The sequence below is a fragment of the Lepisosteus oculatus genome, chromosome 16 (genome assembly GCF_040954835.1).
Source record: "Lepisosteus oculatus isolate fLepOcu1 chromosome 16, fLepOcu1.hap2, whole genome shotgun sequence".
NCBI lineage: Eukaryota > Metazoa > Chordata > Actinopteri > Semionotiformes > Lepisosteidae > Lepisosteus > Lepisosteus oculatus.
The window spans coordinates 15,624,628-15,645,638 of record NC_090711.1 but is presented as its reverse complement, the minus strand read 5'-3'; the positions used below and the strand labels follow the sequence as shown (position 1 = coordinate 15,645,638).

The 21,011-nt window shown below is 35.8% G+C and overlaps 1 protein-coding gene across 7 annotated transcripts in view; it reads left to right on the top strand.

The window, feature by feature from the left end:
* tox2 (TOX high mobility group box family member 2) overlaps positions 1 to 21,011 on the top strand; it is a 146,042-nt gene that overhangs the window by 87,197 nt on the left and 37,834 nt on the right. For all 7 annotated transcript variants that reach the window (XM_069179449.1, XM_015364670.2, XM_069179448.1 and 4 more), the window contains one exon: positions 11,923 to 12,168. In XM_069179449.1, coding sequence (XP_069035550.1) covers positions 11,923 to 12,168 — 246 coding nt within the window. The remainder of the gene's footprint in view (positions 1 to 11,922; positions 12,169 to 21,011) is intronic.

Sequence of the window (21,011 nt, the reverse complement as noted above, 5' to 3'; positions counted from 1 at the left end):
CTGCTGCAAGATGTTGTTTCAGATTCATCCAATATTTATGTCCAGACAAAAGGGCAGAGCTCGTAACAAAGAGCTGCAGTGTTGCGCTAACTTGTCGATGGTAATTTTTCTTTTTAAGTAAGAATTTTCTAAGGAATCACAAAGACTGTTTATGTTACACCAAAACAATTAAATTATACTTGATCAAAAGCTGCATTACAACTGAGTATGATTATGTCCATCTTGCAAAAGTGAAAAATATTTTCCTTTGTTTTAGTGTTTCAATTCTCTGAGTGCTGAGCCTCAGTTCAATATCACTCTGGATGAAAAATGACAGTCCCTGAGATCTCAATTGCAAATAATTATTAGTATAAAACAAAACTGAGCTGACACCCCCTCTGCAAACAAAAGTCAGTCCCAACAAAAGTCGGAACAAAAAACCCTGTTCTGATTTTACCTGTGCACGCAACAACAGGAATGTATCTGTGAAAAGATCTTGTTCACATCTAATGAACTGCTCTGCTTCCTGTGCCGAAAGAAACAGATGCCGGCTGCCAGGGCTTTGAGAATCAGCAAGAAGGACTGGCCTTTGAATCATATGATGATTATGATTTTTGGAAGCAGAATTAATGTGGCTTTAAATGGTGTCCCAGGATATCTCATCAGAAATGTTCAAAATAGTTATGGTTGTGAAGGGTTTGAAGCCTCTAACAGAAATTACTCTCTTTTTTAAGTCCATATAAACCATATATCTACTGTACCACACCACAGTCAAATGTATCATTCCTTAAAGCTGTAGGAGACATAGGCTTTTGTCTATTTCGATTTCAGTCTCTCATGTATACAGTTCTTGACAGCTATATCTATACCCAGAAACATATCAAGCTCGGCAGTTTCCTACAGGGTTCAAGAGATTGAAAAAATCTTATTTTAATGTTTTAAGGGCATGAGCTGAGGCTAAAGTAATTCATTTGCCTGAAATATTAGTTTTAAAATATGTCTCCCTAGTTCGTCATCTCATAACCCAAATATACAAATTCAGATTTTTTTCCAATACAATTAAGTTACTTTTTGTTTTGTTCTCTGCAGAAGATAAAACCGCGACACAGTAATACTTATTAACAAACATACACACATCTTGTAGTTCCAGTTAAAATCCCTATATCATAACAATATCAATTTTTCCCTTTGCAACAAATCTAAGCTATTGTTGTCTGAACAACCAAGGAAAGCACCAGAACATATTAATATCCTTGACGTGGCATGATAAGCCCTTCAGGTTTATTGAACTTTGAGAAGCACAATGGGGAAGATAGGATGCCAGACTCTATCTGTCTATTAGTGGTTTCCTCACTTTTACAAAGGCTTGTCTCTGCTGGGTAGTTTCTGAGCTGTAATTTTGGGTAAAAACAACATAGATCCCTCAAATGTGAAAATGAATCAGGATCACCTGCTTTCTTTCAGAAGGAGCCATCTACCAGGGTAGAAACAACCTTGAAATAAAAATACCTGATGAGTCACAGCCTCCAGAAGATTGATCTCCATAAATCAAAAGTCCTGTGGCCTTAATTATGACACCACTTACTTAGGGATTAATTTTTCCAGAGTTGTTGTTCTCACTTCCCACTATATATATCAGGACCAGTTAAGTAGGTCTTGTGTTCCAGACTCGTTTACTACATTTAATTTAGTAACTTTCTATCACTTTTTTCATTCTAGACCAAGTCCTTTTTTAGGACTGTTTACTAAATAGTTAACATCTGAGTGTTTAAGTCCACACCAATTGCAAGAAGCTATAGTGTCACCGTTCCCATCACAGTTTTTACAAGCATCACCTACTGGTGAAGAATCTTCTTTTTCCACATTTCTGTTACCTCTGATGGCTTGACAACACAAAAATAAACATTAGGGAGATGAAGATGAGCAAAAAGGGTGGCAGGAAGTACAAGGTCTAGCTGGTTTTCAGGGACACTAGGCACATGATGACCTTGTCCTAAAATACTGCATAAATCTGCTATTGAGCTGGCTTGAGGAAAGGTCAGTACATGTTGTTGAATGTCTTAAAATTGTAATCTTGAAATAAAAAACACTAGTCCTCTGTGGTCATGTATGTTAGATAATGATATGAGAACGTTTAGATTTTCAAAGCCAAAGGGAATAAATAAAGCTCACACTCTGGGATCCTGAAGTAATGATTTACTCATTAGCGATTAGGCTGACATTCCAGGTTTATAAATGAATGAATTATTCCCGAGGGCACATTTCTATTTTAAAAACAGTGTCGAAATTGCAATATGACTACTTAACGTACAGGTAGTTGTGGGTGGCCACCAGGTTTGATGTGTCACCTCAAAAAAAACGATTAACCCCAATTGAAGAACCATGTAACCCAGATTAAAAATCATGCACTGCCCTGGTGAATGTCAGACTCATCCAACACAAGGCCGAGATTTGGACTCAAAAGCTCTTTGGAATCCCAGGGAATGACCAAGAGAAGATTGCAGATTCATCATTCACCCCTTCGTAAAAGCTTACTGGTTTATAATGTGGTGAATGCAGATGAAAGTATATTGAAGTACAGTGAAATCCAGGTGGTTGTATAATGTAAAAGTAAAGTGTGTGCTAAAAGCATAGTATGACTACTGCAAAGACCGTCCATTACAGACCATCATAATGTTTTATTTATGCACTATGGTAAAGTTTGTGCCTCAGTACAGCGGTAAGGTGTTCATTGCTGCTACCCTAGATCTCTGCAGTCCTAAGCTCAATTCCAGTTTATGCTGCCTGTCTATCTATAAATTGGCTACATCACTCTGTTCTCCTCCCCACTGAGATCTGATGTGTAGTGAGCGTTCTGGCGCACTATGGCTGCCGTCGCATCATCCAAGTGGATGCTACACATTGGTGGAGTGGAATCCCCATTACCTCTATAGCGCTTTGAGTGGAGTGTCCAGAAAAGTACTATATAAATGTAAGGAATTATTATTATGCCCTGCAACACACTTGCATCCCCTCCAAGGTGTAGGCAATTATAAACAATTATTTACCTGCTCCTCACCATGTTTAAAATAGATTTTGGCAGGTGCTCCACTATCCACTTTTCTCCCATCTTCTCATGACATACAAATAAAGTTTGATTGCTCTAAAACGTCACTTTCCAGGGCAGGGTTTCAAGTGAATTTCATACTTGGGGCAATTTGTTACCAATTCAGACTGTAGGACAAAATGAAGAAATAGAAATACTTGGCACACTTTTTTATGGTCTTTCTAAAGTTTATTACAATTTCAGTTAAGAGCCCATTTACAATTAGATGTGAACACAATTGTAATGTGGTTTAGGTTCCTAATGTACTGCAAGTTGAGATGGAAAGTTAAGAAGTTGATTGATAAACCCAGTCAAGCTCTCAAATGAAAACAACACAGCAGTGATTATAATGTAATAATCTTTAATGGTGTACCAGTAGCATGGACCAACTTTGAAGACTTGTAACTTACACATACATGTACCTTGGACAAGAATGCAGAGGAGCCATAGGCATACATGAGTTTTAGATTTCCCAAATGCAAATGGGATCAGAGTTAGAGGGGGATAAATAATGCATTCTCTTTGTTGCGCAGATGAAGTTGGGGCACAAAGTGTACAATGGCAGTAACTCGACACCACTGTCAGTGCTGCTCCAGAGAGCCTTTTGTGGTCTTATTTCAGACATGGAATGGTAAGAAATGAAACTCTAAAATACTGCACAGACCCTTAATGAGGGTGAGTAGAGGGACTGAAGGACTGGTCAGGCTGCACTGAAAATGAAGGGTAGGAGAGAGAGGACAGACTGAAGGGTAAACAACACTAGCTCTGAAAGTTAGTCATAGGAGAAATCAGCCTTTGAGAATGGTAATTTCACTGCTCACATCTTAATTGTATGATATAGAAATAAATTTATAATTACATTAAAATTCAGTGTTAGTCCTTCAGAATGAATTGACATTTAGTTTTGGAATCATTGGTAAAGCACAACCTATTGTATTCTGTTGGATTTCTATTTGCCACTGGTGTTGAGTTACTGTAAGCTAATGATAACAATTTGGAGTTATGTGGTATCTTTTACTCAGAAGGATTCCAATATTTTTTTCATAGGTAAAAGAGAATCTTTGCTTCATCTATGCTATGGAAGTCATGGTTTTTATCCATTCCTGGATTGCAGTTTTTGCTAGTACGAACCAGAGCCGGCCCTTAAGAAATAGTATCATGGTGAATGTTCTCAGTAAGCTCTAAGCTTTCTCGTGGTTTATGCAGAACTTTTACATTTACTTTGGTTTCCCATAGTGTGTGTTGTGGTTTTACTTCTTCCTCATTCCACTGTGTGTTACTGTTCGTAGCCCAATGGGGACGGTGCAAGACTTACCTCATACTGAGGAAGAACATTGTGTTCCAGGCACAAACCAACAGGAAGTGATGCAGCTGACTTGCGTTGTTGGGTTTAAAGTGGCTTTTCATTATCAAGGATAATGGGCATCTACCTCTTCCTCTTTTGTCAGGATCATTTGGCACTCTCTTTCAGCCAACGATTGAAACAGCAGAATCTGGCCGTTGTCATTCTGAAGGAAAAAAGTGTTTATCTGTCTGAGATACTGTACCATGCTATTCCAATAATTAACTGGTTGGCTAAGAAAATGTCTACATCCACACTGATTTAATTTTCTAAAGGTGTCTTATTCATTCTATAATTTTAAATATACATATTCCCTATTTTTGTTTTCACCTGTCACTCTTGTTAGATGATAATATGGGCTTCTCACAGTTGTAGAAACAAATTTGTCTGACTGGTTTGACTACAGCTTAAATATTGTTCATGCTGGATTGAAGTGCATTGAGAGCATCTACATTCATTCTCCTGGCATCATAGGGTCCTGTCTTGATATTATTTCCATAAAGCTATTGACAACTCGGATACATAGCATGGTTCCAGTGGAGGATCAGTATGATAGGGAGTGACTGGAGATGGCTGAAAGGGATTGTGTGGGGGAAATGGTTTTGTTCATTTTAATGTATTTCTTCTTATATTTGGGGAAGGGAATTACAGGTGTTGGTAAGGTGAATGTTCACAGGTGTTGAAGGTCTAGTCTCCATTCAGGAGATTAAGCCTGGTGTGTTAATAAACCTTCCCACAACCCTCCTCCAAAGTCACCACTGGACCTGCAGGGTTGGCAGCCTGATCTTTGGGATAATTTATGAGATGTTATTTTGTCTTTAAAAAACATCAGACAGATGAGAATGGATGAAGCACTTTTAGCCTGGCAAGATACGTACATACCGCTTTGAAACCTGAAATGAGGAAATTACAGTTAACATACTGTTCCTCCAGTTTGGGTGTAAGCATAAATTATAATCTGCCACAGCCCTCTGGGAGAGAGATACAGTATGTGCATATTGGGCACAAAACAACAAATTTGTCACCCTTTACAAAGTGTGTATTTTTTACCATTTGCAATGTGTTTATTTCAGTACTGAACTGTAGAATACAGAGTGGAAATCTGGAGGTGTTTAGCAGCTCTTTGACAGTTCAGTAGTTTAGGGCCTTTTTGGAGAGTTTTCAGTTTACGTTCTCGGCTTTATTCTTTCTCCTGCCTTTTGCTAGATAAGAGGCAGGGAGAGAAGTTAGACAGAAGCCCACACATAAAAGGTTACTAGATTCTGAACAGCTTTTCTAGAAGGGAGATGTTGTGCTTAAATAAATGAATAAACATTTGCTGTAGTAAAACATGGTTAAATCAATTAAGTATAATAAGGCACAGTAAAATCATGGTTAAATTATGGTAAAGCATGGTGAAGTGGGTCAAAGCATAAACTGAGTAATGCAAAAGTAATATAAATGTCCTATATATCTATCATGTACTCACTCCCACCTTGTGCCCCGTGCTTCCGGCTTGCATGGGAGACTTGTCATGACCCTCAGCAGGACTTTGACTACACATCTAATGAAAACTGTAAAAGCATTGCACATGCTTTGTGTGGTATTTGCACAAATTACATATGTACAGTAAACACCTTTGCTAATGTAGCAATATGCAGTACAAGGCATGGAAAAGCACAAGAAAAATTTATTTTTTTTGCTTGTGTGCCCTGGAATTTACAGAAGGTCCAGAAAACATGCATCTTCCTACTTTTGTCCTTGCTTTGTTTAACCTTAGCTACAGTATGATAATTTGATTTCATTAGTAAACAGCTATGATGTAAATTTAAATATCTTTATGCTCGGTATTCTTTTTCATATTTTCTATTATGTTTTTGGTAATTGCATTTTTGTCATTAAATACTCACATAGCTGGATGACCTTCATCTTGTGTAATAACTTCACACAGATATTTTCATCAATTTTTTACATAACCATGTAGTAAATCCATCTACCATGTAGTAGATGATGTTTTAAAAAAAATTAATGTACTTCTTCAGTGTCAGTTTTACATACCACAGTAGGTGTGACAATCACTTTTTAGTATCAGATACAATCTCTTCTTCTCTTCTGTGAGAGAGTCATCCGTCTGGAGTGAAGTGACCTCCGCCCAGCATGCAGGCAGAGAGGGTCTTTTTTAAAAACTGAAATCAGATCAATTTGAATCTGACATTTAAGAGAAATGCCATTGAGTGGGTGATGCTGGGGAACCGGTCTGTCACAGGCTTCAAGAATAAAATAACTAACCCTGTTTTTGGAAAGAGACCGAGATAAACTCTATCTGAAAGTAAAGGTGGGAGTCTATAAAATTCCAAAATATATTATTCTGGTTTTTAATTGGCTTTACTGTAATGTTATAAGTACTGGAATGTGCAATGTGCTGATGTTTTCTAGGTTGTGGATATATTTCACAACCTAGAAATTAGCATAAGGAAATTTAATCTGCACTTTAGGTAAATGAAAGAATAGTGAATCGTTCTAAGTGTGCAAGCCTCCATTTGATTTTTTTAGTGCGCATGTAAAACCAGATTTAAAAATTTACAAAAGTATCCTTTAACAAGCAGCAGCTGTAGCTGTTACCAGTTTATGGGACACTTATATTTATTGTATCACTGGAAGCTATTTAAATGGGCTGGTATTTACTAGCATGATTGTCATTGGTGGATCACATAGCCACATGGGTGTAAGGACTGATTTCTATCTTTTTTTTAGTTTATCTACAATAGAAGAAATGTTACATTTGTTTTTAATTTTTTTACAGTTTTTAAAATTATCAGTTGATATACGTTATTTTCAAACTGACCAACATAGATAACTGAGTTAAATAGTTTTTTGAGAGCGATCGCTTTGTCTTAATTATGATAGGTCGTTTTTGCAGACAAAAGGAAAATCTACACCATTCTCAGATATGTCCAGTTCATCAATCCATTTCATCACCACATTAAATCTTACTGACTCTATCAGAAAATTAAAATAAGGAGTTACAAAATCTGAATTTGATCATGTCAGATAGGTCTATATTTTGACAGATTGTTCCCACACCTAGTACTCCCCAAAAGAGTGAATGCCTTTTTCTGTTGTTGTACACCACAGTATTTGATCATATGTTCAAATGGAAAGTGATATTCTTCAAGTGAAAATCTATTAAGTGGCTTAAAAGAAATGTGGTAGAAGAGTTTGTGACTGAAAGAAAAGGTGAGCATTAGTCATCCCAGTGCCATTCTGTCTCATGTTTTCTCAGTCAAGCTGCACTCCCTTGCTCATGTCTGGATAACCGTAATACTGGGGCTTGTGTCAAAAAGGCATTTGTTGGAGCTGGGTTCAAAAGGGACGGTGTCACTCAGGAATAATTCTTAATGTGGACTTGTATTTTCCTGCCGTTGAGTGTCATTCTTAACCCACTCAGCTAGAGTGGACAGTGAAAGTAGACTGACATCCAGTTGTCAATCACTGCACAATATTTACAATTTACTGGAGTTGGAGTTGAATTTATTTAAATCATACAGGGCAATTTTCTTTTAGATTTATCATGCAATTTAATTCTGCTTCGAAGTGGAGTAGGCAATGTGCGAGAAGATCAGTTTTTTAATCTTATATTTTCAAAATTGGTTAAAAAGAAACGCTGACCATACACTAAAAACCACACGTGCAGAAATTCCCCAAATACACAAGACAATTTTAGTAAGTCAATTTATGCAATCATGGAGCGGAAAGCGAATTCCATGCAAGCCATCAGATTATTATCTGGGCATTTACTCTAACATCAATGCAAGGAGACACTTCTTAATGTCCATACTGCTCCCTCATACAAATTGTCTTGTCCTGTACATAATTGTGACAGAAGGTGTTTGGAAGATTCAGTTCAGCAGTCCAAAAAGCTAAATAACTTTTATGGAATAATTTCTAAAGGTTTACCATGGTATATGGTAAAAGCAGAGTATAATTCTGATATAATTATATATATATATCATATGATATAATCAGGTAAAATATATAGGAAAGCACAAGACCATCAAGACAGACCATGTAGATGTATGGTAAAGCATGATACACACTGTAGGAAACACTAAAAATACCTTGCATAAACATGGAAAAGCTAAAAAAAGCCATTCAATTTTATCATGGCCTTTATTGATTAATATTATTGTATTGATTTATTTTAAAATAAAGGCATTTTTAAAAAAGGACTGTAGTATAGTTCTTAAAAATTCAAAAGCAAGAGCTAGGGGAAAGCAAGGCTTGTTTCTTGGGAATCTGAAATGATTGCAGGGGCTTGTTTTTTTACTCGTTCTTTGTGTCATTGTAGTACTCTAAGAATGAATGATTAAAAAAGGTCCTGGGCCTTTTGATTTTAAATCTATAAAAAAATAAAGAAATTCAGTTCTTGACATTTCATTTTGATCCCCTTTTTGGTACATAGGCAATTGTATCCTGCATAAAACTCAAGCATATGAATTATTTATTTAGAAAATATTCAACTCGAAACATCCTTGAGATTTGCATCTTATCTTCAAGGGCATCCTGCAAGCAGTGCAGTCTTAACATTTGACAAATCCAGTACTCTTCATAATATATGAAGAGTCTTTTATAGGTAATTAAAAGTGGAATAAGCAATCTGTTTTTATTTTTTTCTTATTTAATTCTTACATGGTGATGTGGTTCATAGTGCATTGCAGTAGCAGACAATTTGCATAGTTAAATAAGGATCAATTACTTAAATAGCTCCTCTGATTGGTTGTGAATGTGTGAAAAGAAGATGCTACAAGGACTCACCGTTATATGAAATAACAAAGTTGATTAAAACTGTGTCAAACTGACACCTTCAACTACAGCATGAATCCTTTTATTCTCCATGCATTTATTTCAGGAATCACATTTCCATAAACTCATCATAAATGCAGCCCCCTTCACACGTGTACTGCATCTCTCTCATCAACAAAGCTGTTACGTTCTGACTGCTCAGAAGCAAAAGCTGTAAATTCAGTTTAAAACCTGTTTTAGTTTGAAGTCCTGACAATTTGATTTGTTTGGAAACTACTTAAAAGAAACTACTTAAAAGGCTGCACTTTAAAATCTCTCATCCACAACGATGGTATTTTCTTTTTTGGTGTCTAACATTGCTTTTTTTATTTGTTAACTGATTACTGATTAAGTACATCATTTATGCAATACTATTGCTCAAACAAACACAGAGGTGTCTCCTTCAAAGCACCAGTCCACCCATATGTCCTCCTCTGATTTCAGTACTTCTCTTCGTGCGATAAAGTCACAGGGTATGCACCATTCCATTACATTTTTGGTCTGAATCTGCCTCCGTTTAGGTGCCTGGAATGTGGCATTGATAGACAGTGCAAAATGATCTTGTGGGATTTTGTTTTTGAAAACCAAGAGCCCAGGAAAAGGGAAGCTATTGCTCACTTTTTCTCTCCATATAGAAGACATAATCTTGACAAATGTCTTTTTTATTGTGGCAAATCATGGCTAACCACATGCTTTTCACATTACCAAATCCTGGCAAAGTCAGAACCCCATGCCAGGAAAATAATGAGTCTAATAATACAATTGTATTGTGAAAAAAGAAAGAGATGTTGAGTTCCCAAAGTCCACTGACAGGGAGTCACTTCACACAATGCTCCAAATGTTTACAACAGACAATTTAGTTTCCTTCCAACAATTATGAGGTAAATTGAATCTCAGGAAATGTTCGTTTTCTCGTCCATTAGACGAAACAATAACAGTATCCTTGAAGGTTTACAAAAACATCTGTCTTCAAAAGGACAATCTAGAAAATTAATCTCTACAACATGACAAAGCACAGGCAAAGTACATCCAATCAAAGCAATTGAGTTCTCCATTTCTGTTAGCATGCAAGGATATTAAAAACCATTTCTAAAGTGGTTTTTACTTGCTATAATTGTTTATACACAAGTCAATTTTTGGATAATTATTAAATGTTTTTTGAACTGCTCCTGTTCAAACCAAAGCCAAAGGCCCTTTTTAATTGTATACATATATTATTTATAAAATGTTAAACATGTAATCTTAATATTAATTGTTACCTTATTTGTTGGATATCCCATGATCCAAAGCTTTGCTCTTTGCCTCCTTGATCATTCACCTAATTGTAATAGCATGTTTTGAGGAGCTAGCATCATTACATCTTAACATACTGTAAAACACAGTGGAAAGTTGTGTGTACTGTAAAATAAATAAAAGGTCAGTATGTTAACTGTGTGCTTTTTAGATCATGAAAAAAAATCCTTCTGTTTTGAAGCCCTGTTTTTTTGCTTTTGTAAAATGAAAGAGAAAATGGAAAACTCTGAAAAACGTTTTTTGCTGTTTATGTGCTAAAAGTATTTGTTTGCAAGATAAATGGCTGTTCTGGTGAAGAAGATGACAGCCTACACGAAGATGATATTGAATTGATTTCTGAAATGTTGCAGAACTGACTGTTTGATATATACCGCAAGACATGAATCATAAAAATTCTATTAAAAACCTCTTGAATGGCTGACACCAGAATATTATTTGTGATGATTAATTCGACTCAGTCATTATGAACGGAGTCAAGTCAGATTGCTTCTGACAAAATTGCTTTTCATTCCCCATTGAATACCCCCAGTATGCATTTTGAGAGTACAGAATCATATTTCTCAGCACACCTCTATGTTGAGGTAGTTGTAGATGATAATAGAGAAATGCTTGGAAGTGGTGATTTTTAAAACAAAAAAGAAATCAAGTTACTTTGTCTTAGGAATTATAGGGTTGTTAATGCTTACTGTTGCCCTTATTGTTTCCCTTTTCTATGCTTTTAAGTTTTTTTGTTATGTTTTATTGTCATACAGGGATTTTCCCCTGAATTTCTCTGAGTTGTAACTGGTAAACTGTACATGGTGCTGAATCATATATGTAAGCTATGTGAGAATGAGAAACTGCGCAAAGTACAGTAAATCATGTATGCATGTGGGAAGGGATAGATTTTAATCTTCATTACAAACAGAACTGTGTTTTTGGTCAGGTATGTTAATGGCCTGCTTTCTTTACAGCACAACCTGACTTCCCAGTACCCTGAAGTGAAAATGATACGTAGTTCTGTGCAAACGGGAAATTCACAAATATTTATGTTGAACTCTTGGGATTTTCTGTGTTTTCAGGACCCACTTAAATGGGTATTTTACAGAATCATATTTCCCTCAGTTTTTCATTCTCTAAAAATAACTGAACCCACAATATTTACACTGTGATATTACTTGTGGCGAAACTGTTTTTCATTAACCACTGTATACAGTAGTTGCATTATTCTGCTTTAAGATTTTTTGGGTTGACTAGGAACCTTGTGATTTCAGTCTTGATGAGACACATTTACTGTTTACTATGCTTCTTACAAAACAGTCCAATCTGCTTGTCCCAAAGAGGAACTGCAGCGTTTATAAGGTATAATCCTGTATGTTGGTTGAATTGCTAGAAAGTCATTTTTTGTTTCTTTGCTCTCCAGAACTACTCCAGTCAGGGTGGTGGTGGAGGTGATGAGGACTACGAGATCCCCCCCATCACTCCTCCAAATCTCCCTGACCCCTCCCTGCTCCACCTCATGGACCCAGAGTCTGGCTACCACTCCCTATGCCACTCACTGCCACCCAATGGCCTGCTGAATCCCTACTCCTACCCAGAACTGCCAGCCATCATGATGTCCAACATGCTTGGGCAAGATGGACATCTGCTCTCCAGCCAAATGCCTTCTGTAAGTCAGTTTGGTTTACCCCCCTGTCTAGGCACAGTATTATGTCTGTAGTGACTGATGTGTCTGAATGAACCCAGGCAGCAAAAGGAAACCAGGGACACAATTTCCTGAGATCCTCTTCTCATACAATTCATGCCTTTGGCAGGACTTTGATTGTATCAGTACTTTAATTGCTCAGCTCATCCTGCTGCAGTAAGTCACTTCCATAGCTTAGGAACAAAAGACTTGCAACAGAAAGTATGATGTCCCTGTCTTTGCATGTAGCTGTGTGCATCATTTGTACTTGGTAGAAAAGATAAATACAGCTAAAAAGCCTTCCTCTGTAGCTTATTAACCTCTTATGCATAGATTGTGTTTGGACAGGGATTCACATCAGAGGAATGTTGTTTAAAACGCTTTGAGTCTTTTGAAGAAAGGGGCAATATCAATACTGCAAGATTAGCTCCTTCTTGTTTCATGGGGAGCAATGGTTTCAGGATTTTATCCCTAAAATCAGTAACAGCTCCAACTCAAGAGAGAACTAACCTTTGATTTCATTTTGCATCAACGGGAGATTGCTTACTGCTTTGCCTTGTGACAAAAACTCTGACATGAGTTGAAGGGATAAAATCTATGCTAAACAGGAAGCTGAATTTTGTAGTAAATTTGTAACTGTGAGTATCACCTCTTTAAATAACATTTAAATTAAATTAGACAAATTCAGGAGTTGTTTAATCATAGTGGATATATTAGCACAGTAAAATATATTTTAAAACGACTACCGTAATATGAAAAAAGATCTCTGGGTAGTAAGAAACTACCAAAACAGTCTGAATCTTATTTGTTTTAATTGACCTAGAAGACCTGCTATCACCTAAATGGCAGTGTACACCTGTTTTTCAATCCCTTCAAAACATACAGTAAGTTAGGACCTGAATTTAATATGAAAACTGCTACAATATTTTGTAGAAGTTCTATGATATTTTCAGACAAGAGTTTTTTTTTTCAGATAGTATCACTGAAATCTCAAGCTGTTGTTGAATAACCTTTAATAATCAAAACAGTGCATCTTTGATTAATCAAAATTTGTTTTTTTAATTGGTTGAAAAATACATTTACCTGTAAACTAGTTTGTGTGTAATTCAGGACTGTTTTTCATTATTTTTGATATTTCAATCTGTAGCTTATTTTTATTTGATACTTAAATCCTTATTAGGCTTTCTCCATAATACTGTAATGCTAAATTTGTTTTGGACTGTTTTGGACTTTTGCTGCACAGCTCCACGGAAATCTTTAGGTCAGAGCATCAGTTTAATCTTGAGTACTTGTTTTTTTTTTCTTCTCCATACACTGTAAAAAAAGAGTACATGAAATTTTCAATTGGAAAAAATCCATTAGACGTCATCTGCCCAGCATCAGGCATTCTTCACTTGACAGGCTGGGAAATTAGGTATTATGCCAGTACACTGCAGCAATAAGATCTGTTTTTATCAGGCAGATTCATCACTAGAGTTTGGAAAAAAAGAGTCAGAGAAGGCTGAAGAGAAAAGAAAATGTTCAAATGTAAAATTCTTGATGAAGAATGTTGACGGTCTCTTGATAGATGAGAAAAGAATAAGTAGGTTTATTATATATATATATTAATTACTGATTTGTCAATATGTATTTCAATGATAATAATAACCCCCAAGTGGCTACTATATGCATCCCTCCAGTATTTATGCAACAGACATGTTTTCACGGTTCAGGTACTGGCTGTGACACAGCTGACATTGGTAGTCAAAACCTGTGATTACATACATTTTTGACTAGATTAATTCTGTGATTAAAAGGGATGTAATTCTCATTCGTTTGGTATAATATTTTAGTTGTTTTTTTTCAAAACAATAAAAAAATAATTAATACTTTCAAACAATATTAAGTAGAAAAATTCAGGAATAAATTGTTTTATACCTTAATTTGATCATTAATCATACAGCCAAGCTACTTAGATCAGTTTCTGGGGGCGTATTGAGTTTATGTACTGTAAGAAGAGTACAGGATTTGGGGTCAGAAAAAAAATAAACATATACAGGGAGGAACTGAATCTCTAAAAGATCTTACGAAGTTCTCAATTCCTATGGCTTCGTACAAGACATTTAAAAGATGTGCAATGGGATGCTTTCCATTTTAACCTCAACGACCAGCTCAGTGTGCAGAACTGGATCAATTATGACAGACTTGCATACAGCCAGCTAATGCAATGGTTCAGTTTTGCGTGAGGAGAGACAGAGGATGGCGCTGTTGAGAACTCTGTTTTAACTAAAGTGGAAACAAAGGGGAGGGTAACGACCTGAATTTGGAAAAGCTGGAGAATGCACTTTTCCCTGAAGTGTGGCAGTGAATTGATCTAATCCCATTTTTTTTCTTTTTAGTAAGTGGCTGTATATGCTTAAAGCATATAATTACACACATGTGCATTTCTTCCTGAGAATTTTGAATAAAACATTATTTATGCACCACCATTTTACCTTCTTTGTGATTTGAACAAAAACAAATCAAGCAGCAGTCCAGGTACTGTAGGTGCTTAAAATTAGGAACATAAAATATAAATAAATCCAACCTTTCATCAGAAATTGTTTAATGTTTCAGATTGCCTCTTTTTCAGACATGACAACTATTTAGATTGAAAGCTATAATTGCTGGAATTTTCCTAATTCAAGACCATTTCAAATCCATTCGTCCCTGTCACACTCATTGTTTTGTGCTTTTTTATGCTGTTGGGATAAACCTGGTGCCCAACTGCAAGCTGTTTTTAATGTACACAGCTTTGAGTGATATTATTTGCCAGCCTCCTGTTCTTCCCGCTAAACTTGTAAATGCTATGACAGCTCCCTGAGGTTCCAAAGGCATTAGATGTTTAATATCCATATTCAGGTAGTGCATATCACATAGATGTGATCAGACTAGACACACGTCTTTGTTAATGGTTTAGGCAGGGTGTATTACAGTTGCTTTGTTTTTTCTATACCTTATTAGTGACTGTATATTTATGCTTTCATTATTTTCTCAAAGAATATACCTGAATGTTGAAAATAAGCATAACAAGGAGAGAAACTGCGATTGAGTGAAAACACCCATTTATAGACCTGTCAGGCAAATAATAGACATGAACTGCAAGGCTTTTATCCAGGTTTTAGCCATTTACAGAATTAGTGGATTAATTACAGTATACTTTATTCTGTATTTTATTTAGGGTCAGTCAGCTAAATACAGTCACTGTCATTTACAGTCATGAGAAGGGGATCCATTTATACAGCAGGGCATTTTGGAGCAATTTGAGCGAAGTACAGTGCTCAAGGATAGCACAGTAGCATCACACATAGGATTAACCCAAGACCTTACAGTCTGGACTCCAGAGCCCTAATGACTGTATTCAATTCCATTTTAGATGGAACAGCACTCTCCCGTGCAAATTATCTTTAAACATATACAGTAGCTATTTATTTCCAGATTTGTATACTGCAGTGTACAGATTCAAAATTGAGTCCATCTTATCTTTTTTAAACTAATCAATTTAAGAAGTGAGAAAAAGCTTTAATTAGCCCAAGGCTTGATTGGATCCTGTTACGTCCCAGTGTGTGGTCTGTGTGGTTTTTGTTATGTTCCACACTGCTGACCTTTGATTGTTCTCCCTCCCCCATTAGTCCACTATTACACCACTGTTCCGTATGACATCATCATCAATCAGCCTCTCAGCCAATCAGACTGCATCTTATTCTGTATATAACATGGAGGTTTTCAGGAAGGAGAGGCCTTTCGTTTGACTTCAGTCCTGCTTGGTTTTGCTTTGCTTCATTTCGCTTTGGTTATTTTTGTGTGTATGTATTTTCGTATAGCTTCGGCTTTGTTGTTTTGTTGGTTTCTGTTAGTTTCTTTGTACTTTTGTTTGTTTGTGTTTATCCTTGTTTTGCCATTACCTTGCCCTAACGTGTTACATGTTCAACCTTTTTGTTCCTTCGTACCCTGTTCCTGTTGATTACTCTCATTTTCCGTTATTTGTATTCCTAGTTCACTTGTGTTTTTGTGTGAGCTTTTGTGTATAAGGTTAGTTTAGGTTGTTGGGTACATTCTACACACTTAGTTGATTTTGTATTAGTAAAACTAGTTTAGTACGGGTGAGTGCCGTTTGTCTTGTATGGTTTTGGGTAGTCAGTGGAGGTTAGCTAGGGTGTTGAAGACGCCGAAGACTGTGTGTTTCGGGTTTTCTTTTGTAGTCAAGTTAGCTTTCCCTCACTTTCCTAGCCAGCTCCATTTTGTTTGTTACAAAATCACTTTTGCACCCACCTTTGTTATCAAGCTTCCTAGTACCTCACCAGAACCCACCTGTATCCAGAAGAATTATCCTAAATGTTACACCCCTTTACCTCTAGACGCTTGGGGTCGTAACAGATCCATAATTCAATAATAAATAAATGATGGCTCCATAATTAAGACCTTGAATATCTTTTGGTTTTGACCTGGAAGGCTGGAAGGCCATGAAAAATACTGAAAAAAATAACAGTACAGATGTAGCCTTCTTGGGTTACCAAGGAGCTCAGAGAGCAAAGGTTCTCATTGATCTTGCAGGTTGTAACCCAGATGTTACTGGTTTGGGTTTGGGTCATATCACTAACTGACTGTGACCAGATCTCCCTAAACACAACTGGCAGAGCGCCTCCAGGGTAAAATAGGGACTTTCCCTTACAACTAACCTTGATGACAAACTCAGGACAGTAGGATTTAAACCCTTGATGTTACTGAGATTTCAGTTTATCAGATAACTGTATATATATAATTAATGTACCACAAACCCTTGGCCTGAAGAGGGAGGAAGAATTATTTATCCCCAGTGGTTTATTTTCTCTCCCTGGGGGGTTATGTTTTTCTCTCTTCTGCCCACATTGTCTACAATATTGTCGACTCCTGTACAATTCTGTACAGAGCTCTGTGAAAAACTGTTGCAAAAGACACCATAGCAAATACTGTAAAATGATCGTTTGGTTATGCTCATCTGATTTTGTGCACCACCCTTAAACTGAAGTGGAAACACTAAGGAAGATTGAACCTAAGGTGTTTTCTGCAACTAGCCACAGGTCCTTCATTTTTGTCTTTGACCTTCATTGCACTGTGTCAATATAAGTGAGACATTTAAAATGCTGAACAATTCCAGTGTTTGCTTTCTTCTCTTGCATCTGTCTGTACCCTTAGTTCACCAGCGTAATTTTTCATCTCTTCCTGTATACCAAGAAATGTATTGCATTTAAGAGCTTGGAAACAAGTTTCTCCTCCTATTATGTTTTCCATCTGAAGCCATATACTACTCTTACCATATAAATGATTACTTGATATGACATGAAAATGCCTAATAGAGAGCATGCACACAACCCTGGCAAGCAAATAGCAATCTTCTAATCATAGATTTGACCAAAATAAATAATAGATCACTGTGTAAATTATTCATCGTTATATACTTTCATCTGATTTAAATATGACTTTGTGTTATAAATATTCATACTTAAATATGTTCACCCATCAGATAGAGATAGGAATTTATTTTTGCCCAAATTATCTAAATTTAATTAGATCTAATGTGTATTCCAGACTGAAGTGCTTTACATAAGTTAGAACGTAATTAGAAAATGAACTCTGAAAATTAAACGAGAACATAATAATTACTTGATAAAATAAGAAAGAATGAACAATAACCACAACAGCCACAACCGTAAATGAAACCATCGATATTGCAGCCGTGTACTACAGTACATGTACGTGTATGCACTTTTTCAAAAGAAAGATAAGTTCAGAGCCCTGGAGAGATAAATTGAAATATCGATGATGTAACTGCCACTGCTAAGAGATCTGTTCTGCCCTGTGAAGGGAAAAGAGAGCCTTGTCTGTTTCTCCTTATCCCATATAACTTTTCACTTTCAACAGACTGTTTGTTGAACTTAGCACCCTTATGAATTCCTACCATGGTTAATATCTACTCTTGTGGGTATTTATTTTAATGTTTTTTATATTGTTTTACTACACTTGTACAGTACCAATGGTGCACTTTCATTTACCCCAGTTTACTGTCTTTTTGTGCTATTCTTTGCCATGTCTTTGCCACGGTTTCACTATGTTTCACAACACTTTTTACCCTGCTTTTCCAATTTTGATTATTTTTAAAAGATTATTGTGAATAGGAATTATAAGGTATGTTTAACAGCTATGAACTAAAAGGCTGAGCATTATACTGAATCATTTCAACTCATTTACATAATTGCAGTTAGGACTTCAGGTGTGCCTAATTGTGAAATAAATTGTTCTCTGTCAACAAAAGCAGCATCATAGCATCTTATTCCTATGGGTTCTAAGTAAAAGCCTGGTTTTCATACAGAAAGCACACTGTGCAGTCAGACATACACACCTTTGACAGATACAGGGCCATTCAAGTGAACGAAGCTTTCTGAACAGTGAAAATTATAAGCTCTGAATTTTTCAGATCCTTGAGATGCAGATCTACAGTACATCACACCTATACCTTTCAGAAGTTGTAAGAGTTACTCTGACACATGAAAGTATTTTTGTAGAGCCTAGTTTCCATGTTTGAGACAAGGTCCCAATTTGAATTTCTATATTTTTTATCTGCTGACTAAACTTACACATTCTGCCAGAATTGATCCTGTGGGTGGGGGTTTGGCCTCTCTGACTTACAAAAATGTGAGGCATGCCTTCGCAGAATCGAAGGAGAGAAAGTCACAAAGTTGCCTCAGTTCCTACAGTTTTCTGTATTGTTTCTTTTTTGTGTAGGTGTCATTTTATACATGCCACATGCATGTACTATAAGTATATAACCTAACGAGACTTGTTATTAGTAGTTTAATCATTCATTTATTCAAGACATTTCTTGATGGGTTTCAAGGAATTTGCTTCAACAGTGTGGACAGAACATTAAACACTCAAAAGACAAACTAAATGCTGTTTGCAGATGGATATTCACATCATTTAAATTTCTATGTGTTTTCAGGGCTTCGTTTCTCTTGGTCCTAAAGTTGTCCTTCATATTAATTTTGTTAAAACCTTTAAAGATTTTAAATACTTGAATAAATTCCACTGTTGTTCTCTCTGTTAAAGACTGAAAAGATACATTTCCTTTTATTTTTCTGTTGTAAAAACAGTGTGAGGTGTATTAAATAGAAATCATAATAAAGGTGATTTTTTTTTTATTATATGGTGAAGCACAAAGTATTGTAAATTGTGATATAAACTATGGAAAACCAAGGGAAGAAAAGTAAATGTGGTAGTAGAACACAAAACATTACAAATTTACAGGCATTCAATATTTTGGCTTATCAAAACAGAAATATTTCTCCAGTGAACTTTTACATCCAGTTCTATTTTAAATTTATTGTGATAGACATGTATGTATAGAAATTAAGGTCATGGTACCATATGAAATAGTCTTTTTTCCTAACAGAACTGCATTAGTAGAATTACAGTCTCTCATATTAACTACCAGGCAGTGTGGTTTAGACAAATGTTTCACTGATGAAAGCCAAAGATTTATTCAGTATTTTGTGCTGGGTTTATCCATTTGATATAAAATCGAGTTAGGGATTACGGCCACTGGGTGAAAAAAACACATTTTTTAATATCCTCATCCTTCTGTTGCTGATGGAAAAAGCATTTTATTGGGGATAGTTTATAATAAATGAATGTATTTATATTGCTACTACGTGAGAAGGGAAGAGAGGAAAAATGCAACTCTTTTTTTATTTTTTCTGTGTGTAATAGGCCAATAAAAACTCTGTGAAAGAGAACTCTGGTTTTTAAACAGCTTTCTTTTCACCTTTGCAATTATTTATTTTCAAATAGTCCTTCAGGGTAATGTTCCATTTTCTTATTTCACACCCCCTTTTCTCATAAATGAACCGTCATCGCAATAAATCATTGCACAAACAGAGACTTGCGCAAACCCTGAAAGGTCTAAAGATTTATGTAACACATTCATGTTTTCCACTTTCTCATTTTAGTACTCCTCTGGTAAAGCCTGGCTAATAAAAGCTGCTATTAATATTTCTTGTTGCTTAGCAACCAGAGGCAGCAAGTAATAGCTTTCTCTGGAAAAATAGATGACCGATAAGGAAAAATTCAATTCTTTTATTATCTCTAGGGAAAAGGGGGCCTTATTTCTGCTGCAATATGATATAAAACTGTGTAGCTGTATATTGAGAAATATTTTAAAGAAATGGAAGTTATTTTCAATTTCATTATGTCAAAAGGACTTTTCATTTCTCTTATAGAACTCATCTTCTTTATTAAAAAAAAGTCAATTAGCTTTAAGATTAGGCTAATAAAAGGATAAGGTACGAGTTTAATTTATTTTTTTAATCATATAGGGTACTGTGGATGGTGTGGAATAACAAATGCAAGCAAGTGAAAAAATCATATTTTTATGTTTTGCACTAGGTAAGAATGTTTCAGCCAGCCTTTAATATTTCACTGCATTTCAAAAAGAGCTGTGGGCTAAAACATCAAGATGTTTACTGTTGCCTCTTTATAAATGTCATAATTTGTACAGTATAGAGAAAGTCTGAATAAATACATTAATGATGACTTGATACTACTAACTACTTGTGCTTGATAATGCATAATTCCAGAGATAGTGTGCTAAAACGTTTTGGACATTGTCATTTCTAAAGTTCACACTAAAGCTAGCTATGCTTCATCAAATCAACATATTTTGATCAGATAACAATCCTGCCAGTACCCCTCCAGCAACATATTCCATTTTTTTCTTGCACAAAACAGGCTGCATACTGTAGTTCTTGTTATTGATCCACATTGCAGGTCTATTT